The 13,556-nt window shown below is 43.1% G+C and overlaps 1 protein-coding gene across 1 annotated transcript in view; it reads left to right on the forward strand.

Moving 5' to 3' along the window:
* The first annotated feature begins 3,608 nt into the window (after positions 1–3,608).
* The window catches only part of LOC101272725 (amine oxidase [flavin-containing] A), a 71,442-nt gene continuing 61,494 nt past the window's right edge, over positions 3,609–13,556 (forward strand). The window contains exon 1 of the mRNA XM_004283410.3: positions 3,609–5,180. Coding sequence (XP_004283458.2) covers positions 3,923–5,180 — 1,258 coding nt within the window. The 5' untranslated portion in view covers positions 3,609–3,922. The remainder of the gene's footprint in view (positions 5,181–13,556) is intronic.

The following is a 13,556-nucleotide window of genomic DNA, read 5'->3' on the forward strand; positions in this document are numbered from 1 at the left end:
CAACCCCTGTGCCACCAGAGAAGTCCTACCAAAAGAGTTTTTAATTGATGAAACGATTCTAAAATTCATTTAAATATATAAGAATATATTAATAGAAAGAATATATAAGAATATAGTAAATAATTTGTAAGGAAGAGCATTGGGAAGGGATTAATCCTTTCTTCTGGTAAAACCTACCATAAAGCAACAATAAGTAAATCAATGTGGCATTGATGGCAATGTGGCAAAATAAGCAAGTCAATATAACAAAAGAAAGAGTTCAAAATCAGATCTCAGTATATGTGTTATATGAGGTGAAACAAATCAGTGGAGAATGCAAGGATTCTTCAACAGATAGTTTTATTATGATTGATTAACTATTTGTGTGTTTGGGGGGGAGGGGTGTTATTTAGAACCTCACCTTACAGCACATAACAAAATACACACCAATAGATTAGGATTAAATAATTCAGTTTTAAAATATCACCATCAAAAAACCAAAGAAAACATAGATTTTATCCCTTTAGCTCTCTAAGTTTAAAAGCAATGGAAGGGAGTTCCCTGGTGGTCTAGTGGTTAGCATTCAGCACTTTCACTGTCATGGCCGGGGTTCAATTCCGGGTCAGGGAACTGAGATCCTGCAAGCCAGTGGCGTGGCCGTAAACAAACAAACAAACAAACAAACAAATAAATAAATAAAATTTGTTTAAAAGCAACGGAAGAAGTCACTAAAGAATAGACTCACATACATTTAAAATTTTTGCATATGTAAAATGCCATAAACAATACTAAAATATAAGTTGTAAAAGCTATCTGCAGTGAAAATACCAAGCAAGTGGTTAATATGTTATTGTATAAAGCACTTACAGAAATCAACTACAGAAAGACAGGAGTTGGTCATCTACTACAGAAGAAATTGAAATGGCTATTAAGTATGTGAAGAAAGTGTTTTATTAATAACCAAAGAAACACTGATTAGAATAGCAATACCATGTTGACTTTCAACTTTCAAGTTAGAGGTTAAAAAGTTAACTTGCTTAATGTTGGAGTTGAGGTGGTAAGAAGACAGCCATTCTTTGACATTGCTGATGAGGTATAAATCTGGACAATCTCTTGAGCAAAAAATTTGGTAATTTCAATCAAAGAGCTTTAAAGATGCCACCACTCTCTTACCCGTAATTCTACTTTTAGGATTCTATCTCAAGGAAATTCTAAGAAATATGTACAATACTTTAGTCACAAAAATGTTCAACCCCATGTTATGTATTATATAAAAAATGGAAAGTACTAAATGCTTAATGTAAGAGGATAATGGTTAAGTAAATAACAGTCTGTGACATGAATATAGTGTAGTTTTTAGAAATTAAAATGTGGGCAAGTATTGAGTAATTATCCAAGTATTTTATATTCATTGGCTCATTGAAACCTCACTACAGAGACTCTCTTGGCCCTTCCAGGTGTACCCACCACTTTTCTCTAACCTGTTATGTTCCCTGAAGGCTGACCTGTATGGACTGCATCAACAGGCTTCCTTGCCTTCTAACTTCTGATTGGCTTGGGTCAATGGAGAGGACCAGCAGGAGATTGTTGGAGGGAGGGAGGAGAGGGAGGTTGGGTGTTTATATGTCCTGGCTCCCTCTCTCTGGGTTTCCTGTGGACTGACTGCCTTTCTGAACTAAAGGCCACAGCCAGTGTCAGGTAGCCCTTTCTAAACACCTCTGCCACCAGGTTCTGATTACTGCTCTCTCCCCCTACCCCTTTATAGTCATGCCTTCTTGCTGTCACCAGCCTGTGAGTACTGCACGATTCCTTGTGGTTTCTCTCCATCTTCCCATATCTTTTTATTTTTATTTATTTATTTTTTGGCCACACTGTGCCACTTGTGGGATCTTAGTTCCCCAACCAGGGATTGAACCCGGGCCCTCAGCAGTGAAATCTCGGAGTCCTAACCACTGGACGGCAAGGAAATTCCCTTCCCACATCTTTTAAAATACTTCCTCTGTGCTATTCTCTTCAAATGAGGTGTGCCATTTTCTGCTGGAACCTTGATACAACAACTTAAGAGATTCTACAGTTGAGGAGATAGGCACAGAGAAGTTAAGTAATTTGCCCAAGGCCTCAAAGGGAGTAAATAATACTTGTAGAATATGTCACAATTATTTATATATCTATCTTAAAATAACTTGTACTGTTTTTATTACAAAAGATAAAATATACAATACAAACAAGTAAAATAAAGAGAGAAAATACTCATATTTCTGCCCATCTATTCCATCCATTATTTATTTAATAAGATTCCCACATTTTTATCTCTAGCTGAACTCCTACTGCTTTAGAATACAGACTAAGGATCTCACTTTGGCCCAGCTGATCTCAGCAGCTTTGCCTCCCACACTTGGCCCCTTGCCATAGCTCCATGGGTTGCCTTTCAGCTACTCCAATGAACTATGTTTCTTTCTACCACAGGGCCTCCATCCACATTGTTCTCTCTTTCTAGGACATTTTTACATACCCCCCCTCCCAAAGTTAACTTCCAGAATGGTCTAGACGCCCGAACACTTTATCACTATGGACCTTTCCAAAATAATATTTATCAGAGTTTGAATTGACACACCAAGCATGTGGTTTATTTCCTCTGCAGCTCCTCTAGTAGGCTGTATGTCACTGAAGGTCTCCAGCTGTCTTGTGTCACACGTGTATCCCAAGTACCGTGCCCTGTGCCTAGCACATAGTATGAAATCAAATATTTGAATGAAAAGAAAGCAATGGGACAAATGAGAAAGTTGGACAGAATCACATTAGAAAGGGCTGAATTCTTTATTATTTCCTCTTTCTTTGCTTCAAAGTCTAAGACTATTTAGTCATAAGTCTCAACCCCTTTGCTAGAAAGTAAAAGCTATTAAAACTGTATAAAGAAAAAACCAAATCTGTATTTCTTTACAGTTTCTTCAACAAGATACTATTTGATACAAATGGAGGGGGGAGATGGGCAGGTGAGCAAGAGAAATGTTTGTAAGTGGGAATGGATACTAGTTAACTTCCTAGAGTTCTCAACACTTACTCTGAATTCATGTGAAAATTACGTCTTTTTGAGGGCTCTAGTGATGACAAATTCAGCTCTAGGAGGATAAGGTGGAAATTTAAGGAAGGGATAAAACTAGCAAGACAAGAGGCTGACTGCACAATAAAATATACGCACTAAATAGTCCTCTTTTCAGTAGGATGGGGAAACACGTGTTAATTTGGTTCTGCACCTTAGTCATCCATTGACCTTCGCTTTTAAACTGCAGGTCCCACTTAGTCTGTGATAGCTGAGTTCTTAATTTTCTCGCCTACTCGCTTCGATTTTGGTTAAGAACTTCAGCTTGAAAAACCCCATTGAGAAGCAATAACTGCAAAGTCTCCCCCTGGGGGTGGTTCCCACCCCAACCCCCCTCCCGAGGGAGGGAGTGCGACTGCGCAGACCTCACAGGCTCCTGGTGACGTCACAAAAGAGCCAAACCAGGTGGGGGGGCGGCCCTGCGACCACTTCTTCTAGGTCCGCTTCCTTCAGTACCCGCTTCCCTGAGCCCACCCCCTACCCCCCCTCAGTCCTCCCCTTTTAGTTAAAGCGTAAAATCACCAGGTTGAACCCCCATGTGGCCACGCCCACACTCTCGCCAGGCCACACCCCCTATTTCGGTGGCGTAGCCAGGCCACACCTGGCGGGAGGGTTCCCCGCGCGCGCGGGTGCGCGCGCGCCGCGTACAGGCCGGGAAAGCGGAGCTAGGCCGCTTCAGCGCCTCGTCTCCCCACCCCGCAGTGGGCCCAGCTCTCGGGGCGGGTCTCCGAGGGTGCGGATCCAGGCCAGCTTGGGCGGGAGAGACGCGCGCCCGTGAGGGAGGGGCGGAGGAGAGCAGAACATCGCCCCCCCAGGCCCGCCCCCCGCGCGCGCTCCAGAACAATGAGCGCACACAACTCAGCGGCCTCCTTCAGCTGCGGCGGGGGTGGCGGCGGCGAGAGCGGGCGCGAGGCACAGCGCGCTCCCAGAGTCGGGGACCCCGCTGCGCAGATCTCGAACCCGGCCTCCGCCTTGTGCGCGGCCTCGTCCTCTACGCCCATGTGGAGCATCCATTCAGAGGGGCGGACCGTCTCCCGTCAGTTTTCCAAACCCCTGTCGAACGCGTCCGCAGCGGACACGGGGTGCTCCCGGAGACACAGGGCGCCCTCCCAACTCAGCCACGCTCCTGGCCTAAGAACTGACACAGACACCAAGGTTGGCCTCTGGGGCTTTGGCGCCCGCCTCCAGACCGACCGGATCCCTGCGCCTGCGACCCGCTCGACCACCTCGGACGGAGCCGCCCCAGCCGCTAACTCGGACACCAGCAACCCCCGGGCATCTATACAAGGATCTGTCCCGCCCTCAGTATCCCCCCGATTGTCCCGACGTCGGTCCGCCCCACCCTCAGTACCCGACTCCACCCGGGTATCAATACCAGGAACTTCTACAACCAAGAACTCCCTCCAAGGGTCGGTACAAGAATCCATCTCGCCCTCGATGCCCAGCTTCCTCAAAATATGGGTACCAGCACCTCCACAACCCAGTAACACTCCCCAAGTGTCACTACTTGGGTTCACCCCGCCCTCAGTATCCGGCTTCCCCTGGGGTTCGGTACGAGGACCTCCTACACCCAGTAGCTCCCCCCAACTGTCAGTACAAGAGTCCAGCCAGGTCTCCATGCCCGACTACCCCCGGCTATCTGCACCAAGATCTGCCCCGCTCTTGGACTCTTCCCGAGAATGGGTACAAGGGTCTGCCCCGACCTCGGTTCTCAGCCCCCACCCCGAGAGGTCGGTACGAGGATCTATCCCACTTTCGGACTCCTCCCGAGTGTCAACACAAGAGTCCACCCAGCTCTCAGAGCTAGGTTACCCCCGAACATCGGTGGAAGAATCGGCTCCGCCCCCGGGGTCCCCGGGAGTACCAGTACCAGGGTCCGCTCCGCCCTCAGCACCGGGCTCCGCCCGGGTATCGGTGGAGGAATCGGCTCCGCCCTCGGGCTCCCCCCGAGAGTCGGTAGAAAAGTCCGCTCCGCCCTTGGCCGGCCCCACTCCTCTACCCACGACCCGGGAGAGCCTCGACCAGAGCATGGAGAGTCAGGAGAAGGCGAATAGAGCGGGACGCATGTTCGACGTAGTCGTGATAGGAGGCGGCATCTCAGGTCAGTGTGGACCGTAGCGCTAGCCTGAGCGACCCTGGCCGGCCTGGGGTGAGGGACTTGCAGCCGCAAGGTGGCGTTTGGTGGGGGTCTCCCTTGTGCATGCGAGAGTGCAACAGTGGCCGGGCCCCGGATTCTGCGAGGAGGGGGGTGGGGTTGAGCCGGGTTTGCTGGTGGTGTGAACTGGGGGAGGCAGGCACAATAATTTTACTACTACTATGAAATACTAACATTTAATTAGCTCTTGCCGTGCAGTTATATTTAGCAGTTTACGTGGATTTTCTCAATCCTCAGCTGTCCTGTAAGGTGGGTACTTTATTCGTCCCTATTTTACAAAACCTAGAAACGGAGGTAACTCTGCAGATGTCAAATCACCTAACCGGGGAAGTGGCGATGATTTTCTCCCATTTAAGACCCTCACTCCTAATTCCTGAAGTAGCTGCTTTGCCTTACTGATTTCACGCCCTTTGCCCTAAACAGAACATCAGTATACGGATTTTGGTAGTATTGAGTGTTATTTCAGTCCTGCTCTTCTCAAAGCGCTTTTCCTTAGAAAATTTGGTAACTGGAGAGGAAGGAGGAAGAATCTTTTAGCAAAAGGTTTTTTTTTTTAAAAAAGAAAAAAAGGTGGGGGTGGGGGGAGAGAGGTGGGCTCTTAGTTTTAACCTACTCCAGCCGTTTCTTTTAGAACTTGCAGAAAGTGTAGGGCATTTATTATCCAAAGGGAATCTTCTTGTGAAGCAGGGGCTGAGGGCAGATAAGGGAATGTCCTGTTTGTGTCTTTCCCCACTGCCTGAATCTTGCCCTGTGATGAGACAGCTGGCAAGCCTGGGTTCCTCTGGTCCTGGCTTGGGTTTGTAGCTGACCAGCTGAGTGATGCATAAGGCTTTCCCATATCTTCTGGAAACCTCATCATGATTGATATATTAAATTTGTCACTTATGTTGTCATAATTGGTAAAATGTCTGAAATTTAGGAATTGTGTTTCAGCTCTAGCTAGAGTCCCACACTAGTCTGTCCACAACCTGGGAGAATGTTAATCATTTCTGAAATATACCTGCAGGATCTAATTTAGAAAGAGGGAAAAATAAGGTGGGAGGGAGTAAGTAGAGTGCCCCAAAGTAGCCATTTTTATGTATAATCCTTTTGAGGAGACTCTTTTGGGTGAAGATAGGTTTTGACTTGGCCTGTTTCGGATAACAGTCTTAATCACCAGAGAAGAGATTGGCATGAGCTGTTGCTTTGACAACTCCAGCCAGTGCCAATAAAAACATGCATGTATGTTGGAGCATCAGGAAAGCAGATCCTGGTGGAGAGTACGAAAAAGAAGTACTTCTCTTGTTTCCCTTCATTCATTTATTAGCTTATTTATTCATTCAACAAACACTTGTTGACTGCCTGCAATGAAGTGGACTGGTGTTTCTAAAAGCCTAGTTCTTGTATGCGAGCTTCCTAGAAGCAATGTAATTGTTCATCACTGGAAAATAAATATGATGATAATGTGTTGTGTAAATTGATTAGGAGTTCTGTCTCTATTCCCATCTCTATACCATTCATATTTCACAATTCAGGGTTCTTTCTGGGATTTTATTCTTGTCTTTTTCTTGTTCTGTGTTCCAGTATTCCTTAAGGAGCATTTTGTCTGTTACTTTTTCTCTGCCTGATGACTGGCTCTCTCTCCCTTTCCACACTTCACTCCAAGTAGTTGGTCGTGAGCAGAATTGGATTTACCATGTAGCTGATCATGCTAATGGTCTATGGCCTTACAACTGCAGGTCCCTTCTGGTTCTCATTCTAAATAAATAACCAGTTTCATGCTGAATCTTGTATTTTCTTTTTGCATTCTTTTCTTTTTTTTCTTGAAGAGGGCACCCAAATTATATAAGCTTCAGCCTCCTCAAAACCTGGATCTTTCCGTGGTCACTATTAATTATTAATTTGTTCATTTCCACTTGGGGGAAGAAGAGAGCATTTCTTGCGCAGTAGTTCACACTCCTATTCCAGAACCCAACTTCCACTTCATCAGTGACAGTGGAACAGGCACTGGGATTCCTTTAATATCATCTCTTATCAATCAGATTTGATTTTAACACCCAAACTGACCAGAAACATTGCTTCCTGGCTGTGGTGTCTTGCCAGATGGTTCACAACTAAAATGAAAGTAGATGCAAGTCTGGCTTAGGATAAGCCCTGCATACAGACTGGGTGTTTCACGAGCAGGTGAGAGGCATTACTTCTCAAGGGTTCTTGAGCTCAGAAACACCTCATCTTTGTGTGTGCTTAGCAGTATCCCATGAATTACTTAATAGTCTCCATACCAGTTTTAAATGCTTTTGGATATTTCTTCTGTCAGAACTGGCACATTTTAATATGTTACCCACACACTTATAATATATGGCCAATACTTTGCATATGCAGTGTTATTCCTATTATATAACAAAATAGCTCCCAGAAGCGTACAAATCCTCAATTCCTCAAAAGCAGTCCATATGAACAGAATTATCTTTCATTTCTTCATAACTATCTCTGCGCAAAGAATAGCAGCATCTTAATATATCTCCCTTTTGTCATTAAAAATCATGGAGAACAGCATGTCTTACAGCCACAAAATATACCCCACCTCACTTAGGCTTGCTTTATAGGCTCATTCACAGAACTGCAGTAAACTTTTATTATTGTTTTACTTTGAGACTTGATGCTCTAAAAACTAGTGGCTGTTGTTTCACAGTAATTCATATTTTAGACTATATTACATCACATGTTACTGCTTCATGAACTTTTTTTTTTTTTTGACCGCCCGGCTTGCAGAACCTTAGTTCCCCGACTAGGGATCAAACCTGTGACCCTGCAGTGGAAGCACGGAGTCCTAACCACTGGACCACCAGGAAATTCCCCTGCTTCATGAACATTTAAATTTAAAAATATTAGGCACCCTATTAGGATGGATGACTTTTATATGAAGAATTTATTTCCTTTTTGAAAAGTCCATTCCTGGTGGTTTTATGACAATGTATAGCAATTATTTTAATAGTTTAGATCAGTGGTTCTTAACCTTTTGGAGCAAATGTCCCTTTGAATATCTGATGAAAGCTATTGGACCTTTTCACCAAAAATAAAAGCATATTTTTATGCATAGACTTTTTTTTCCCTGCACCAGGCCAACATCTGATATTCTGGAAACCTCTTCATTGTCACTGTCCCTATAATATAAAGATTTGGGGCTGATACTGAGACTCACAGAGTGGTGAAAAATAAGAATTCAAAGGATTTATTAGGTCATTAGACAGTTACCAGTAATGAATATGTAAACAGACAATAATAAAAACAGTCAAGACATCTAGGCTGAAAAATAAGGCACCTCCATTTCCTACCTTAAGACCATGATAAATATAACAGTGAACCTGCCATGTTTTGAAAAGAAAGAATTTGGGGAGACAATATTGGTGAAGAAAATGGAAGGCTGTGGTGGTTGATGTGAGTTTTAAATAGTTTTCTAAGATTGGTGTTTACGGATTTTACGTATTGAATTGAAGCCATCGATATTAAATACACATTTCAATTTACTATGCATTTGTAATTACTTTATAAAGGACATTGGTCATTTAAGGCATCTGACAAAATTCAGACCCAAATGGAGGAGTTAAGTTCTCTTAATTTATGTTAGTCTATTTGTCTCTCCAGTGACCGTGTGAGGCATGGGACCCCTCTATGTAGCAGGGGTTACAACCATGAACCTGAAGTGCCCTTGGTGTTTGAGGTTGGTTCAGGGCTTCAGTGGTGGCACAAAAAGGGAGAAGGAAATGACAGACAGGAAAGGGTTTCATGGAGAAAATAATGCTTGACAGAAGTGCTGTGGATTTTGGATAAATTCTGAAATGTAACAAGGATGACCTTTCAGGTGACTTTTTTTTTTCAGATTAAATGAGTTAGCTGTGGGCTGTGGCTTAAGTGAAAGACCATTTTCTTGCATGTCTGCATGTATTCTTCATTCATTCATTTATTTATTCATTCAATAAATATTGATCGAGCACTCACTATGTGATATGAGCAAAATTTATGGGTTTTGCTTTTTTCCTTCTTTGGGAACATTGCTTCTAAAACTTTAGTATGAACTGTTGTTTGACTGTACATTTTATTTTCCTCGGAGTATTCAGTCCAAGAGTCCAAATGTGCAGTTATGTAAGAATTCTGTTGGTCAGAGATCACTTAACTGAATAATAGAAAATTAACTTAAAGTATTTAATATGTGATGTACACTGTACACATTCATAGGTGGTGATGAACGTCAAAGTTGAAGAAAAATACCACTTTAAGAAATAAACAGGAAGAACTAGGAGAGCCAGCAGAACATAAGCCATAGCTACACTAAAGCTTTGCTTCAACACTTAGCTTGTGCTCTGGGCGTTGTTCACTTGGGACTCTGCCCAGGTGAGTTTATTACTGTAAATATTTGACAGTATTTTAAGAGCCGAAACCAGCTTTCCCAAAGTGTATGTTTTGAGATGTAATTTTTTTTAAGGCAAAAGGTGGAGAAATGCTAAGTTAAACGAATCTCTTCACTGCAGGACTTACCAGAGCCTTTAATATGCCAGTGTGCACCATACACTTCCCAGAAGGAGAAACAGCATATGTCCCAACTTCCATGAACATTGATACTTTTCCCCAGAGCATCTTGAGGACTAGTATTCCATAAAACATTTTGGAAATTGCTTCCTAACCACAGTGCATCCTAGTGTGCAGCATCTGAGGATAGCAGTGTGGAGTGCCCTTGGTGTATTTTCAGTTTCAGTGCAAGAATGGGGCAAATAATGAATTAAGGAGTAATTGCATTCCCTAAGTCGTGTGAGATCCATTTATCTAAAGTGAAGATGAATGCTGAACAATAATCAAATAAATTAGGACTGTCTAGACAACAAGTCTGTTGAATTCAGGGCAAATTGAAGTTAATTGTTAGCTTTTATCTATCTATCATTTGAGACAGTTCTGTCTTTTTAGCTTATCAAAGGGATCAGAAGATTTGGCATTTTCAAAAGCAGGTAATTATTTGTCTGAAAGGAAGCACAAAATACAGATGGATATAGATATAGGTAGGTAGATAGATAGATGATAGATAATAAGAATGGCTGTATTGTATGTATGTATATATCGGGGACAAGTTTGTGTGCACATTGATATTCTCCATTCTCTTTTGCTAAAAAAAGCGTAATACTGGTTCAAAGACCAGAAAATGTACTAGTAGTATTAAGAATCTGCGAATTTACTTGGGCATAAAGGTTTAAATGACCAGACACCCTGTCCTTGTCAGTCTTTCTTAGTTGCTTGAGATAAATATAATCTAAGTAGCATTAGAAACTTCGCCATTGCCCTCATCCAGGTGAGCATGGTTTTCTTTTCTTGGTATGTGGTTCCTCTGTTCATTGCAATGAGTGTTTGAGCACCTGCAACACGGTAGGCTCTATTCTAGGGATGCAAAGGTGTCTAACACATATAACACACTAGTTAAGAGGCAGACCTCTGGGCAAGAGGTCATGTTGCCTTGGACAAGGGCAAAAGGCCACAATGGTTTGGACAAGAGTGGCTAAGATTGTAGTGGTTGGAAGCAGCAGATGTATATAGAGTGCCAGGTGGTGATGTGTGCTAAGAAGAAAAATACAGCAGCTTGTGACAGATGATTATATCACTTGTCCGTATTGAAAGTGGGGTCACTGGACATTTTTCATGAGGAATATGCTACATTTCAAGGTTTGTTCTAATCATTTGTTGTAGAAGGAAAATCAGTAATTGAACTGGAAAGTGTAGCATGAGTCAAATGGACAAATTTCTCTTTTTTCGTAATGTGAGTGTACTTGAAGAAGTAAAGGAAAGAGCCCTTGGTGAGGTAGAGAAGGCAGGGGTACAGATTTATAGCCCAGGAAGCAAAGGACCATTTCCTCAAAGACCTTGTTGCTGATATTAATTCCTTCTCCAGGTGTGCTGTGTGGCTTAAATCGTTTCCTATCCCATTTCTGTGGGGATGTAACCATCTCAGGACATTGGAAGCACTGCAGAATCTGTGGAAACAGTTTCCATGGGCAGTGGCTTTAAGAAGCTGGAGCTTGGTTTGAGGTTGCCATGGCAACAGCACTGCTGGCTGGATACATCATCTCACCCAGGCTCTCTCCTGATCTAATAAGCAGGATTAACAATTGCCTGAACTCTCATATGAGGTGTGCTTTTAGCAGACTTGGTGTTTTTTTTTTTTTTAAGCCTCTCTAATAAATCCATTGACCTATTTTATGTTGGTTTCTCTAAAACCCAAATGGTTTAATAGAGAGAAACCAGAAGAGGAATTATATTGTTGGGGTTTTTAAAATAAATTTATTTATTTATTTTATTTATTTTTGGCTGCATTAGGTCTTCATTGCTGGGTGCGGGCTTTCCCTAGTTGCAGAGAGCGGGGGCTACTCTTCGTTGCGGTGCGCGGGCTTCTCATTGTGGTGGCTTCTCTTGTTGCGGAGCACAGGCTCTAGGCGCGGGCTTCAGTAGTTGTGGCTCGCGGTATCTAGAGCGCAGGCTCAGTAGTTGTGGCGCACGGGATTAGTTGCTCCGTGGCACGTGGGATCTTCCCGGACCAGGGCTCGAACCCGTGTCCCCTGCACCGGCAAGCGGATTCTTAACCACTGCACCACCAGGGAAGCCCATATTGTTTTGTTTTGTTTTGTTTTGTTTTTTTGCGGTACGCGGGCCTCTCACTGTTGTGGCCTCTCCTGTTGCGGAGCACAGGCTCTGGACGCGCAGGCTCAGCGGCCATGGCTCACGGGCCCAGCTGCTCCGCAGCATGCGGGATCTTCCCAGACCGGGGCACGAACCCGTGTCCCCTGCATCGGCAGGCGGACTCACAACCACTGCGCCACCAGGGAAGCCCATGTTTTAAACTCATTATCCCTATTTAAAATACTTAATTGCAAAGTGATTAAAGTTTCTCTTGTGCCATAATCTGCTATTTTCCCTTTTTCAGGTTTTTGCATTTTGAAAGTGATCAGATCCTTATGTACATAATAGGGCTTTAACAAACTCTGTGCATTTAGCTTCTCCAGGCTCTCTACTGTCACAGAAAACCACAGGACATTTGGGAGTTTGGGGTTCTTTTCCTCCTAATGGGCTCAGTTTGCCATGATTTGGGAGAGGAAGAGCTCTTGGTGCAGCGGCAGGGATATTTTGCCAGTGCCCGCTTAGACCTCTTCCTTCAAACACACCCATGGGAGATTCACAGGCTAGACACTAGGACACTTGAGAGTCTAGGACACCAATGAATCTCATACACTTGCCCATCTAATAGACTCTCTCCCAGACTTGAGACTTGACCTGAGGCCAGGAGTCTATAGGTCTGACAGTGTGTGTTGGAGCCAGCTTCTACTGTCATGAAAGGACTGATCCTGATTGAACACTTCTCTTCCCAGTTTCACGGTCAATGATATCACATTGGTAGTAATCACACTGGTGATTTTGAATCAGCCATGTGGAGAGTGTATATACACCATGGAAACCCAAATGCTGCAAATCAGGAGTCCCCTCCATCCCCTGAGGCCAGGGACGGTTGTTAACCATTTACCAGCAAGCCCCTGTGCTAAACCCTTTCCCTGTCTTGGAGGTGGGGAGGGGTGCCAAGAGAGGTGGGTGGGAAGCAGGCTTCTTCTATTGTCCTAGATTCTATGTGGCCGTTAAATGATAGAAAATGAGTGACAGGAAGAGCTGTAATGCACAATGCTCTCAGCTTTGGCTAATCTATATTTCTTTGGAACAAGATGAAATAGGTTTAATATGAGATTTTCTCTTTTCATAACAAATATTTGATTTGAAAGTAAAAAAAATATTTGATTATCAAATCTGTTTTTTAGTAGCTACATTGTATTTGGTGACTTACCTTCAGACTTAAAAACCTTTTCTTAAAAAAACAAAACAAAACAAAACAAACCTTTTCTTTTCTAACAATTTTATCCCATTTACCAAAAAAAAAAGAGACAGGCTTTTATTTATTTATTTTGAAGTTTATGTCAAAAGCCCTTAAACTAATCTGCGGAGTTGACATACGATTTTTTTTCTATAAGTGATTACTGAATTTTGTAGTGAGGGGAGGGTAGGATGCAAAGTGATACACAGAATAATAACAAAAAAGAATTAAGGAATATAATTCAAGATGCCTGATTCAAGATGTAAGCAGACATTATCTTAGGTTTTTTTTTTTTCCATTCGAATCAACAGACAGCCACAGTCAATATATTGGAAAAAGCCTTTCTGGACTGCAAGTGTTTGCCTGTGCTTTATTTATGACTTACTGAGTTATTTATTCAAAATTAGTTATTAGTTATTATTCAAAAATAACTTTTTCTAATGGCATCT

This window comes from Orcinus orca, chromosome X, assembly GCF_937001465.1.
Source record: "Orcinus orca chromosome X, mOrcOrc1.1, whole genome shotgun sequence".
Taxonomy (NCBI): domain Eukaryota; kingdom Metazoa; phylum Chordata; class Mammalia; order Artiodactyla; family Delphinidae; genus Orcinus; species Orcinus orca.